The sequence below is a fragment of the Oryzias melastigma genome, linkage group LG22 (genome assembly GCF_002922805.2).
Source record: "Oryzias melastigma strain HK-1 linkage group LG22, ASM292280v2, whole genome shotgun sequence".
NCBI lineage: Eukaryota > Metazoa > Chordata > Actinopteri > Beloniformes > Adrianichthyidae > Oryzias > Oryzias melastigma.
The window spans coordinates 10,992,457-11,005,189 of NC_050533.1; the positions used below are offsets into that span (position 1 = coordinate 10,992,457).

General features: G+C 34.0%; 1 protein-coding gene across 5 annotated transcripts in view; it reads left to right on the forward strand.

Annotated features, from left to right (window-relative positions):
- stac (SH3 and cysteine rich domain) overlaps nucleotides 1–12,733 on the forward strand; it is a 32,350-nt gene that overhangs the window by 6,013 nt on the left and 13,604 nt on the right. For 3 of the 5 annotated variants that reach the window (XM_036209973.1, XM_036209971.1, XM_036209972.1), the window contains 5 exons: nucleotides 3,715–3,848; nucleotides 3,922–4,140; nucleotides 9,063–9,144; nucleotides 9,335–9,441; nucleotides 11,192–11,273. In XM_036209973.1, coding sequence (XP_036065866.1) covers nucleotides 3,715–3,848; nucleotides 3,922–4,140; nucleotides 9,063–9,144; nucleotides 9,335–9,441; nucleotides 11,192–11,273 — 624 coding nt within the window. The remainder of the gene's footprint in view (nucleotides 1–3,714; nucleotides 3,849–3,921; nucleotides 4,141–9,062; nucleotides 9,145–9,334; nucleotides 9,442–11,191; nucleotides 11,274–12,733) is intronic. The other 2 variants (XM_024277499.2, XM_024277507.2) reach the window with 1 other exon arrangement.

Sequence of the window (12,733 nt, forward strand, 5' to 3'; positions counted from 1 at the left end):
GAGGGTGTTGTTTTTGCTGTGTGCTGATGGAGGGAGAATGTGTAAGTGTGAGCTCCAGGTTAGCAAACTGAACCAAAAGAAGACAACTTTTGTAGATCAAACTAGTAAAAAACATTTAAAAAAAAAAAATTTTAAGTAACATTTTTTATATAGTTACTTTTTTCTTTCTCTTTCTTAAATGCCACTTTCTTAAGGGTTTTAATATACGGTTTTGGACTAAAAGTCTATAAATAAATAACAAAAATTCTAGTTTACTAAATGACTAAAATTGTATAAAATTTTTAACTAAAACATGCATTTCAAAGATACATACACATAAGTTAATAAAAAATACTTGAATGCATACATTTCTGTACAAATTTGATTAAAAATATAGATATTTGTGCAGGACGCTCTTATATTTGATGTAGTGAAACTATAGAGCTAAAACAAAATAAGCATTTGTGCTGTTTTAAAATTATCTCAATTTTCAGCTGAAATCTTTGTTCAAATTCACTTTTTTTTAAATAAAAGTCGCACATTTTAATTTAAAACAGTTTGGCATATTTTTTGTCCAGAAAAGTCTTCATTTTGGCACTGGAATTCTAAATCACAGTCTAACTTCTTTTTACATAACAAGGAATATATGGAGCAGTACAACACATTGTCGTTTTTTGTACGAGTTTATAATCCTCTGACATCCTTGAGTTGAAAAGTTGGTCATTTATCAAAGCTGTTGGTCCATTACTTTTCCACGTGTCTGTTGACATCCCAGAATAACATTTGGGATTGGACAGATGAGCTTTGATTCTGGGGCGGGGTCATCGTCGACACTCAGACTTTAGGAAATCAGAAAAAAAAGTTTATTTTTAGTCACAACTGAACAGGAAACTAACCAGAGATGCATATAGCGATTTAATTAGCCAGTTAGGAAGAATGCATTTTAAGTTTAAGTGTAAAGGAAAAGGAAAGGAAAGAGCTTTTCAAAGTAAAAGTCTGAGAATTTATGATGTTGACAAGAGAACTTATACTTTAAAGAGAATATATGAAGCAATATTTAAAGTGATCAAATTGCAGAATGCTTTATAAAGTTCTATATTAAACTATTAGAGTTTGACAAATTGCATAGCCTATGAATTCGACAGGAACAAGACTTATTAAGTTATAAATTATGCTACAAACTTTCCCCCTAGATGCAATAAAAAATAAGTCTGGCACTGATTCTGCACTTTTTCTAATTGGATTGCATGATAAAACTAAGAGGTATTAGAATCCCGCTCTGAGTCAGAGCAGTGAGGAGCTAAAAAAGGAGCTTCCAGACATGGGGACCGCTCCAAGGCCAAAGTCATGACCGTAGTGGATAAATTAGCGAGACAGACACGGTATAAGATCCTCCAAATATTTTAAAAATTAGTAATAATTTGATTTAGAAGTGTACAGAGCAGATCTAATAGAGGAATGTGCAGATTTGGTGAAGCCCTGAAGGATGATTTTAAAGTTGTAGAAGCTCATGCAGTCTCCTAAACCCTCCAAAAATAAAAAAATATAGCAATCACAGATGCTTTGTTGTGGAAATCTGAGCCTCTGATAATCATAAACTGTATATAAGAATAATTATTTTTACAGTCAATAGATGTGACAAAGAAACAAGTAAAGACCACAGGATGAGTCTGGAGTTTGTTAAAGTTTCAGAGACTCTTATTTTGAAAGAGGTCAGAATCATGAAGAAAAGCCATTAGAAGATGGTCTACATGGAAGTTCATGCTAAAGGGATCAACAGTGTTGCTCAGATGCTCTGAGGAGGGAGGTCAAGACCAATAGCCACAGAGAATTTGAGATCATAACATATTTTTGAAAATATATTTTTTTATAATAAAAAGTGCTAATGAGGAGCATCTTTTTTGCACGAGGTTAGAAGTGACAAGACGGATCAAGATGTCTGCCGGGTCATTTCTTCTTCTCCAGAAGGTCAGCAGCGGGTCTCTAAAGTACCAAAGACGCTTCTAATTTGAAACAGGGTCAAATTTGACCTCTATAAATACATATATATTGCTTATTTGTTTATTAAGAAAACAGTCAAATTACCTTTAAAATCCCAGAGTAACATTGTTCTAGGGTTCTCCATGTTTAAACGACAACAAAACCTCTCAAAAAACCCTTCAGATGATCATAAAAGAGCACGAATATTCTCTTTTTTTTACAAATTTGAACAGAAAAGACTTGACTTTTGGATGTTTAGGCACTAAGCTTTCAGACTACAGGGTTATTTCCAGCCTCCTAATATTCCTCTGCATCTTCAGCATAGAAAATAAAGAAAAAAAGGGATGTAATTCCCTTTACACTTTAATGAATCAATAAATCATATTGTCATTTTATTTCATGCAGCTGATTCTCTGGGGACCTCGTGCATGCTGTAGTCATTTTGCAGAACTATCAATGTTCAGTCTGATGCTTCTTATTGCAGTCTGAAAATTATAGTAATTTTTTTTCTTTCATTAATCAAAGAAAACCCTCCACACAGAGCGACGGTAGTCCGTGCTCTGACTGTAAAGGTTTAGATTATTTTTATTATAAGTGAAATGAATGCTAATTTTATGCTTCCACTATTACTACTAGAACCATTTGTTTGCTTTAGGTCAGATCATAAGTTTTTTTTTGCTTCTTTTAGTGTCATCTTAAAAACAAATTGAGATGAAAACTGTGTTTTTAACATGTTCTTATGAGATTTTTCTGACAATTGAGGGCATATATGAAGAAAATTAGGATTAAAAATGGATTTCTGAGGATTTAAATTGTTGTGAATCACGAGCAGACAAAAAATGCTGTTTCGAGAAAAATCTTGAATATGGGGAAGGGAAGAGGGGGCGGGGTTACACCCATAACTCAAAGATAAATTTCTAAAGAACTACAGCCACTCCGAATAATGGTGTAATCGGATTAAAAGACCAATAGGAATGCTTTTAAAATATATCAAAAGAAGAGACACAAACTTTATAGTTCATTTATTAAACCATTTAATGGTGGTATGTAATTCCCTGCATAAATTAACTTCTGTAGCATGCAATATTTAAAGAAAATGTATTTTTTTATCATTTGTTGAATTAATAATGAACTATTTCCAGTAAAACATCAATCTCCTCCTAAAATGCAAACCCTTGTTGCATAAATGATTCCACATCCTGTAAATATTTCTACATGTTTCCACCTTTAATAGACTTCTAACATCTTTATCACTTGGTTTTCCTATTGTAGAAAATGAATGTGTCAGCTTATTGTTATTCTGGAACGCATTAGTCAACCGCTCACACAGTCGGTGCTAATTCAAGAATCTTCAGGCATCAGATTTACTTGATGAATTCAACACTGTTTGAATTTGATTCTTTCTTAAATTTGTTTATTGAATTTTGAGACGCTGGAAGGTCTGGCTGTTATTATAATGAGATTTATTTCATTTAAGAGTCTAGTAATACCAAGTTATTGTAGATGCTCTCAACAAATCCCCATTTTTGATTATTTCTTAATTATATTATGCAACTGTGAGTCATTTTCATAAAGAAGAACCGACTCATTTGGAGTCTGAAAACTCTAAAATTATTATTTTTATTGTTTTTCTTCTTAAAAATCTCTCATGAAAACATAACTGACTGATCTTTTTCCTGTCCTCTGCCTTTTTCATTGGTAATCATTGCATCAAGATCAACGATTTGAACGCCTTTTTTTTTTTTCGTTCTTCAGGCACGACGGCCAAGCATGTGGTGTTCCTGGCGGGAAACACGGCGAAACACGGCCTTCGGTGCAAAGCCTGCAAGATGAGCCTCCACCACAAATGTGAGAACGGGGTTGGACAGCAGCGCTGCATGGGGAAACTGGTAAGACGCACCAAAAGAATTCAGGAAATCAAAAGCCAAAATACCAAAACTGCCTGTTGGACCGTTTCCTCAGCAGAATGTGCTTGTTCAGAAGTCTCGATGCGTCAGCGTACCGATGCATCTGTTCCCATCATCCATCCTCGTCATGACTGTTGTATCTTCACCCTGTCGAGAAATAGAGACGGCTGTGAAAAATGCTGAGCCTCTCTTTCATCCTTTGAAAGCAAATATGATTTCCCCAAAGCAACATAATGAAGGTCATGGGGCAGTTTCATGTGAGCGGCATTTCAAGGTAATTATTAAAAAGTCTCTATAACCATAAAATTATTAAATTTGACTGCTGTACTTAGAAAGCCACTATCTCTTCGTGTAAATCCTTGTCTTCCTAACTGACCTCATTTTTGAAAATAAAATTAGGTAAAAAAAAATTCTTTAATTTGCCGCGTGCAATTCTATGAAAAACAAAATTAAGTAACCAGATTTCTCCATAGTAAATATGAATTAATATTTGTGTTCTGAGAACAAAAAGTCACAGTTTTGAAATCCAAATTTCCTCGATTGCAAACATCAGAACACAGTGAAGTCATAAATAGATGTCATAAAATGCTTGAATTGATTCGATTTTCAGTTTGGGAAATCAATGACGTCATAAAAAAACGTTTACAAAAAAAAAAAGTAGTGAGCATGGTGTCCAAAATACTTTTAAAATCCAGGGCACTAGATAATCCCACACTGTGTAGTTTTTTTAGTAGTTAGAGATTAGGATGGGAATTTGGATATAGAAAGTCTGAGGCAAAGACACCTGATTGGATAGAATCTAGACCAATCAGAATGAACCTTCATGCAGAGATCAGATTATAGAACACAAAATCAGAATTAAAGTTGGGAATAAAACAAGATTCAAGACAACACCTATGAAAGTTGAGCCAAAAAAAAAAAAGATTTTAAAAGCCAAAAAAATTATATTTTCATTTGCTACTTAGAAACTTTGTCTTTTTGTTTACGTTTTGGCACAAATATTACTTCATAAAAAAACCCTTAAACAGTTTTTAAATGTAAAAATATAGTTTTTTAAAAATCATATATGGATGTATATAAATCAACAAATAGGAGAACTGCATTATGTTTTTTAAAACTAATTATAGCTTCGATATGACTGACCCCTCGATAGAAGTTATAATTCACAGAAAAACATGCAATAAATGACATTTTTTGGCCTTTTTAAAAACAGTTAATATTTATTCGCTTCACTTTAAACTTACATTTTTTAAGATGTAAAAGTCATCCAATAGGGGCTCAAATTATATTCAATTTAAGGTCAATCTTGTGTTGAATTTAGCTTTTTTTGCTCTCTTTGGGGATAAACTGTCTTTGTGTAATCCTCTATTGCGTACTCTCAGATGAAATGATTTTCTTGGGCAGGTCTGTCAGGGTGGTCTGGATGCTTGTACGAGGACGTTCTCACACAAGCAGTGAGCTAAATCATTGCCAGGACGTGTTTCACTTTCATAGACATCCAGGAAACCAGCTCTACTGAGAAGCACATCCCACAATGAAAGCAAAAAAACTTGAATTTTTATAGTTTTTATTTTCTAAAGGATATTTGTTTGTGTTCAGAATTCATCAAACCCAAAAATAAAATGATTTAATGTAGATTAAAAGTGAAGGTGATGTTCAGCGTCTTCCAGATTTGTTCCTCTCTTCTCTTGTTCCTGTTTCCACAAAGTGCATGTGGGATGAGGCTCGAAGATACTCTCAGGAGTGGAAAATGAGGTCTAGAGGTCGAGCATAAAAAGGGACTTTTACCCAGAGGAGTACGGCTCTAAATTCAACTAACTCTAAACTTGGATGCTTCTGCAGCCATGCTTGTTTGTCTTGGCACAAGGACCTCTTAGAAAGAAATAAAGTGACCTCATGTTCTGAGTCTTCACTAAACACAATTTATTCTCATTTTCTTCTAATATTTCACAATACAAGGAATAGCGTGTTTCTTTATTTATAAAATCTTGTGGATTTAAGATTTTCTGTTTGGTTACGTAACTGCAAACAATAATTCAGCTTGTTTAAATCAGAGCGAGAGACTCTCCGATTTGTTTTTAGAAAATTACTTAAAGAGAAATAAACAATTTCTACAGGAATGATGTAACCGGGAGGCGTGCCAGTTTGGATGAAATTGTATAATAATCAATATGTGTCAGTAAAAGCGAGAGTCACAGCGTGAAGCTCAGCTCGCGCCCCGACAGCAGAGCACATGTTGTCGTCAGTATCTGCGGCTGCAGCTCCATTTGCAAAGTAGTTCGATTGATTTAGATTCAGAGCTGGAACTTCAGAGGATGTTGCTAAAGGGAAGCCATGCCTGCCGTGGTTCATTTGTTTACAGTTTCCTTTAGGTCCTTCACGAAATTAAACACTTGTTTATTCGTTAACTGTTTTTTAAAGTGCATTATTTTCAATTTGGTCTGAGATAAACTCGATTTATTCCAAGAAAACTTTTCTTTTTTTGTAGTTTTTGTAGAAAAGATCCGTGAGTTAATTTTCTTATGTTGCAGGAGTGTCAAACTCAATCGCACAGGGGGCCAAAATCCACAACTCACCTTAGGTCACATCCGAACAGGATAAACATTTACTGAGCGCACTAAAACTAAATTTTTAGAACAAAAAAAATATTTTTTTTACCTTAACTATGAATAAAAACAGGCAGGAATAATATTCCAGAACAAATCAGCTTAAACCTTAATTAACTTTCAATATTTGTATCTCCTTAAAAATCCTTTTTGTCAAAATAATACAGGTTAGAAATAAGCACAATTGAGCCATTATTAACAATAAATAGGGCTGGATAGAATTACCCAAAGGGCCTTGACTTTGACACATGTTATAGTGGCTTTAAATATAAAAAGAATCGCTGGTTTAAAATAAAAGAGCTACTCAAAACACTTTGCATAGTGTAGATAAGTTATTTTTGTTCCAGGTTTAAATCTGGTTCTGATGGAGATTTCTACATATTCTTCTTCCACGGGAAACCCCGTTGTGTATGTTTTAGTTTTTAATTCTCAGCTTCTAAAAAATAAACATCACAAACAGATTCATAGTGATGAATGACAACATGCAAAGTTTGAAAATGACTGAATGGAGCTTGTGGTCCACTCAGTGTATTTTCTATGTCACAAATATGCTCTTTTTTAAAGAAAAAATGTATTTCAACATTTGTTTTCATAAGAAAAATGTCACTAGAACATGTTAAAAACACTAATTTGGTTAGAATAGATCTTTAAATCTGTTATGAATTTAGCATCTGAACTCTAACAAAAATCTCAAAGTCACTCCAATTATGTCAAGTTGTCTCCTATTTTGCGGATTTTAGTCAAAATTTGTCATTTTATTGGACATAGTTTCTGTAGCAAGTCGTTAGTTCTGTAGAAATTCACCTCTGTTTGTGCAGAGTAAGCCTGCCTCCATTTCCCATCATCCATGTGTTTAACCTCTCTCCCGTTAACTTACAGCCTATTAAATCCCCAACATAAAATTAGAGGAACTTAAAAAATAGGGAGAAATATTAGATTTTTACAGTTTTGACCCAGATTCCTGCTGGAATGAGGAAAACAAAGACGTACATGGATCTATTTGTCTATAAGTTAATGCATCAGAATGGAGCGGAGCAGGGAGCTTGTGGCCCACCGACTGTAGCACCTACATCACAGCTACAAGCTTTTACCAACTCCATTTTTTCCTCTGCTCCTGATTTAGTTAGTTAGTTAGTCCTTTATTTCGAACATACAGATTACATGGTAAAAAAAAACAAAAAATAAAAAACAAAACAAGAAAACAAAATTTTATATAAATTATAAATAAAAGATATTACACCTCAATTGTGTAGTTCGAAATGGAGTAGGAAGAAGTTTAAAAACTTTTTTTAATCCTACCCCCTAAAAATATATCTTCATTTTAATCTTTAATATAAACTATTTCAGAAGCAGAAATTAAGTGCCATCAGACATCTGTCCATATAATCGAATACACACAAGATCTATACAAAAACACGTACATATATACAAATATACCAGCTTTACCATTCACATGCTTTCCCTTCCCATAAATCTTTCCCCTGGGACCTCAACACCCAGCCTCTGTCAACCTCACCAGTAATACACTCAAACCTTAATTTATATGAATTATATACTTCACAGTCAACAGCCTGTATCACTAAATTAGATTTGTCATCCTTCTTCCTTACTATATTTACTGAAGACTATTATTCTATGTTGTTGTTTAAAGTGGTTTATGCTGTTGCTCATTCGTAACTCATCATTCAATCTGATGTGAATAAAGAAACACTCAGAATTGCAATTTTAAGCCTAATTTTCTTTATATATGTCCTCCATTATCAGAAAAATGTTTTTTATTGGAGTGGGTCTGTAAAGGATGAGTTTGTCAACATTTAAATGAGTGCAATATCCTTAGAGGCCTAAAAAATAAAGAAAAATCCTCCCTCCTCCCCATATAAAATATTCTAGCTCCGCCCCTGTGCTTTGATGAAACTATGTCCTATAAAACAACACAGGTTTTTAGACTTCGACTAAAAAAGACATCATCATAATTTAAAAATATATTTATTTATCAAAATATGACACAGAATAGGACAATATTCTTTTAGTAACATATCTTACTTTTTCTTTATTTTGAAAGGACAGCCTATATAAAAGTCTTAGCTTCCAAGTTATAAAAACTACAAAAATAGCTTCAAATCAGCTTTTAAGAAATCAATGAATCATGTGATCACACCTTTTATTACTGATTTGAACCAACCATAAACCATCAATTATTTAATTTGTATTATTTGCAAAGAGAGATCAACTAACCTTCTATTTTGAAAACCAATTAAATTATTTTTTGGTAGAAAATCCATTAGATTGTTGTTGTTTTGTTTAATATAAATTCTGTAAAAACATGGTAGCAGCTACACCTGTCTTGTCCTGCATTGGATTGCATGGGTGTACCTGTCTGAGTGGAGAGTGAGCGTGTCATCCAGCAAATATGTCTGACATATTACGGTCCACAGCTTATCACGTTTGAAGTCAGTTCAGAAATGTTCCACTGAGCACACTTTCACTGTCAGCGGGCCGCGCTGCCTGGGGTATTTTGCATTGATTTGTTCCTGCTGTCTGTTGCTTCTCCTTTTTTTAACCTCCTTTTTTTTTCTTTTTTTTTTTTTAGCCAAAAGGCTTTCGGCGCTACTACAGCTCCCCACTCCTGATCCAGGAACAGTATGGCTGCATAAAAGAAGTGCTACCCATCGGTGAGTGCCATGAATCTGGCTTCTGAATGGGCTGGAAAGCATAAAAATGAATTATTAACTCTTCTCCCACAGGAACGTTTGTGCTAGATCTATGTTACCAACATTGGTTTTTGTATACGACTCATCTAAATTTAAGGCTTTGCATTTGCTTTCCTCCATGTTTATGTTTGTCTGATGTTCTTGACCAAAGCCTGCGGCAACAAAGTGGATCCCGTCTACGAAGCGCTGAGGTTTGGAACATCGCTGGCACAGAAGGCCAAGAGGGCCAGCGGCTCCGATTCTCCAAACAGAAACTCAGTAAGAACTCAATGTCTGTCATTGATGTATAGTTTACAGTAAGCTTTGCACTAAACTGGGGTGGCCCGCCCTTCTTCAATCCTTATCTCTCTCTCCAATACTGGGTTTATACTTCACGGCGATTCCATTAATCACATTGCGTCCCTACCGCAATTGTGCGGTCTATTGTGTACCACCATTATCTGGTTATCAACAAACTTCAAGTCTGCTGACGCAATTTTCTAAGCGGTTTGGTATTTTATTTATAGTGATATGGAGGGCTGCTCTGCTGGGTCCTGCCAGTTGGTGGGTTGAGGGTTCAAATCCCAGGTTCTACAGTTATCATGTCCTTTGACAAAATCGAATGAATTCAAGAAATCTGTTTGTTGCTTTGAATTTTATTCATGTTAAACTGAATATATATTTTTTTAATTTTTTATTATTAAATGTATCTAATATCATTATACAGTGTTCACTCATTTATTGCAGGTTTACGTTTTAAAATTAACCCACGATGGGCAAAATTCACAAAGTACGGATGTTTTAAGAACTTTTCTCTTTTTGTTTAAACTCTCAGAGATCAAACCTTTATAAAATACTCCCGGTATTATTTAATAAAAGAAAAAGATCTGATCATGATTAAAGATTTGTGCAAATGTGGTAAACTGCACACATATTCAATACAAAGGAGATTGATTGACAAGGTCTACAGCCAATCAGGAGGCAGAACACAATGCAATAGGGGAAAAATAAATAAAAACATGCAAAATTGCACTAAAAAAGTGAGCAATACACCAAAATATGAACCTCAAAATAGCGAGATCAATGAGAGTGATTTTTTTTTTGCCTATATATATATATATATATATATATATCCCCTGTTTATGTGTCTTTAAAATGCAATTATTTCATCTGACTTTTCAGAAATGACCTAATATGTAATTGAGCCACAAGAGGGCCCAAGTCTGGGTCAGGTTTGTGTTAAGAACTGCATCCGGCCTCGATCTTTCTGTCAAACCACCTGTGCGAATCAATGAAGAAGGATATAATATATATATATATAACAAAAATAATAAAGTTCCTCAAACCTTAAGTGAACTGTGTAACTGTATGAGAACATATCAAAAAGCATTTAAGTTCAGATTTAGGATCTTTAATGAATGAAGCACAATTATATTCCAGAATGTAAAAGATTTTGATTAGACACATCAAACTTCCCTATCTGATCAAATGTTTTTCACATTAAATAATCTCCTTAGGAAATTATATTTATACAATGTTTTGTTTTATTTGCTTCATTTAAAAAATGTTAAAAGAATCAGCTTCTCTCATTTATTAATTAATTTGTTTCCATAAGCAGACACTGTAACTGATGGTCTATATAGATACTGCCCCTGCAGGGCTGTAAACACTACCAATAAAGGCAGCGAGCTGCTGGCTCTCATGATTTTAGGAGGCTGTTGCATCTCCCAGAACGGATCCGACTGGTTCCAGCCAACTTGTTTTTCACGGCTTCTCGTCTAATTTGAGGTTAACCGCATCTGGATGTGTGCATTTGAAAGCTGATGAGTTTGGGTCATTCTCTGCTGTCCTGTGCAGCTGCCAGAGAGAGGACTGTGTGTGTTGGATCAAAAGCAGTGCGATCTTGTGTGCGTTTCTAAACCGCCTGTCCTTGCAGACTGTCTGTCCCTGGCAAAAGCTTGTGTGTTTTTTTTGTCTGTAATTCTTTAATCAATATCTGTCTAATTGCTGTTCCTCCTTAATTCTGCAGATCAGTGAGTTGGATAAGGTTTCTGAGGAAGTTCTGGCCCACAGCAGTAGGCAGGAGCTGTCGAGAAAGCACAGCGATGACGGTGAGTTTTTGCTGTGTTTGGATTAAAGCCACACAGTGACAGAGCCAAAACACATTCACTCTTCTCACAAGAATGCTGCAACACAGATTTCTGTCTCCATAAAACATGACAGAAGACTCTTCATCTTCCCAGTGACCTGGATTCACTTTTTATTGATTGTGCTTTCTAACTTTCACTCTTGGAATCTTCACAATGGTTCGGTTGTAACAAAAAACCCTAAAATTTCCATTCTAATAATTCAAAATATTAAAGATAAACCAATAAAGGTGTGCTGGCACATATAGAATTTAAAAAATGTAAATTATATGCATGTTTTTTGTAAGATTTTGTGGGGTTTTTTTTACATTAAAAGCTAAAATGACATTTCTTTTAGTGTATTCTTATTTTCATCCAAGAAAAGTGTGAAATTAAATGTACTTTGTCAACCAAAGTGGTAGATTTAACACCTATAATATTTTTAAAAGCGAATTTCCTCATAATTTACTCTTTTATCTTTTAATATTTTAAAAATATATTATGTAAGAACAATATTCTGGTAAATTTCTGAGCTTTGAAAGCAGGTGTGGGTCTCGGAACCTGGAGTTTGCATGAAGCTGAAAGGAGTCGCCCCACATTAAACTATTCAACCCTCTCAGGGCAGACGTTGCAAAGTTTTCATCAGCTAAATGCTAATGACCTATTACTATCTTATTTGATAATTTTCCCTAAATATCACATTTTGTTTCTGTTACTAAAACTTAATTTGGCTCTGAGATGGTAAAAAGAAGTAAAAAAAATAAAGAAATGTATTTTACTACATTTTTATTTGTCTTTATTTAGTCATTGTTGTTAAAAAGAACAGTAAGACAGAGTAATCTAAAGTAATATATTGGTAAATAAATATACGTCAAATATTTCTCACAATAGTTGCACATATTTTTGACATAAATACATATTAAATTGTTTTTGGTGTGCTAATTATTATTGTAAAATGTACTTTTTTCTGTCTGCACAGTTTTTAAGGTGTTTCTGAAATACATTAAATCAATTCATAAAGTTATTTTGACACAAACCTGCAGAAAAAAAGATAAAAAGTAAACATTTTTCATGGATAGTAACTATTGCTGTTACTTATGATTTCACCTACAACAGACACATTAACACATGTAAATACCCCGTATGTACTGTGTATAAGCCTAATGTGTACAGCATGAATACCCAGGAGGTACCACATAAGTATGAACCAAAAAGTACCACATGAATACACAGCAAAGTACCCTGTAAGTACGGAGTAGGTACAAATAAAGTACCACGTAAGTACTGTACTGTAAAAGGAACCCAAAATTCTAATACTTTAGATAGTTTTTATTACTCATAAGACGTATCTTAAGTAAAGGATGACAAATGGGTCATTTTTTTTTTTTTGGTGATGCGCAATAACTCTATTAAATATTATTATTTTTGTGTTTTTTATCATTTTG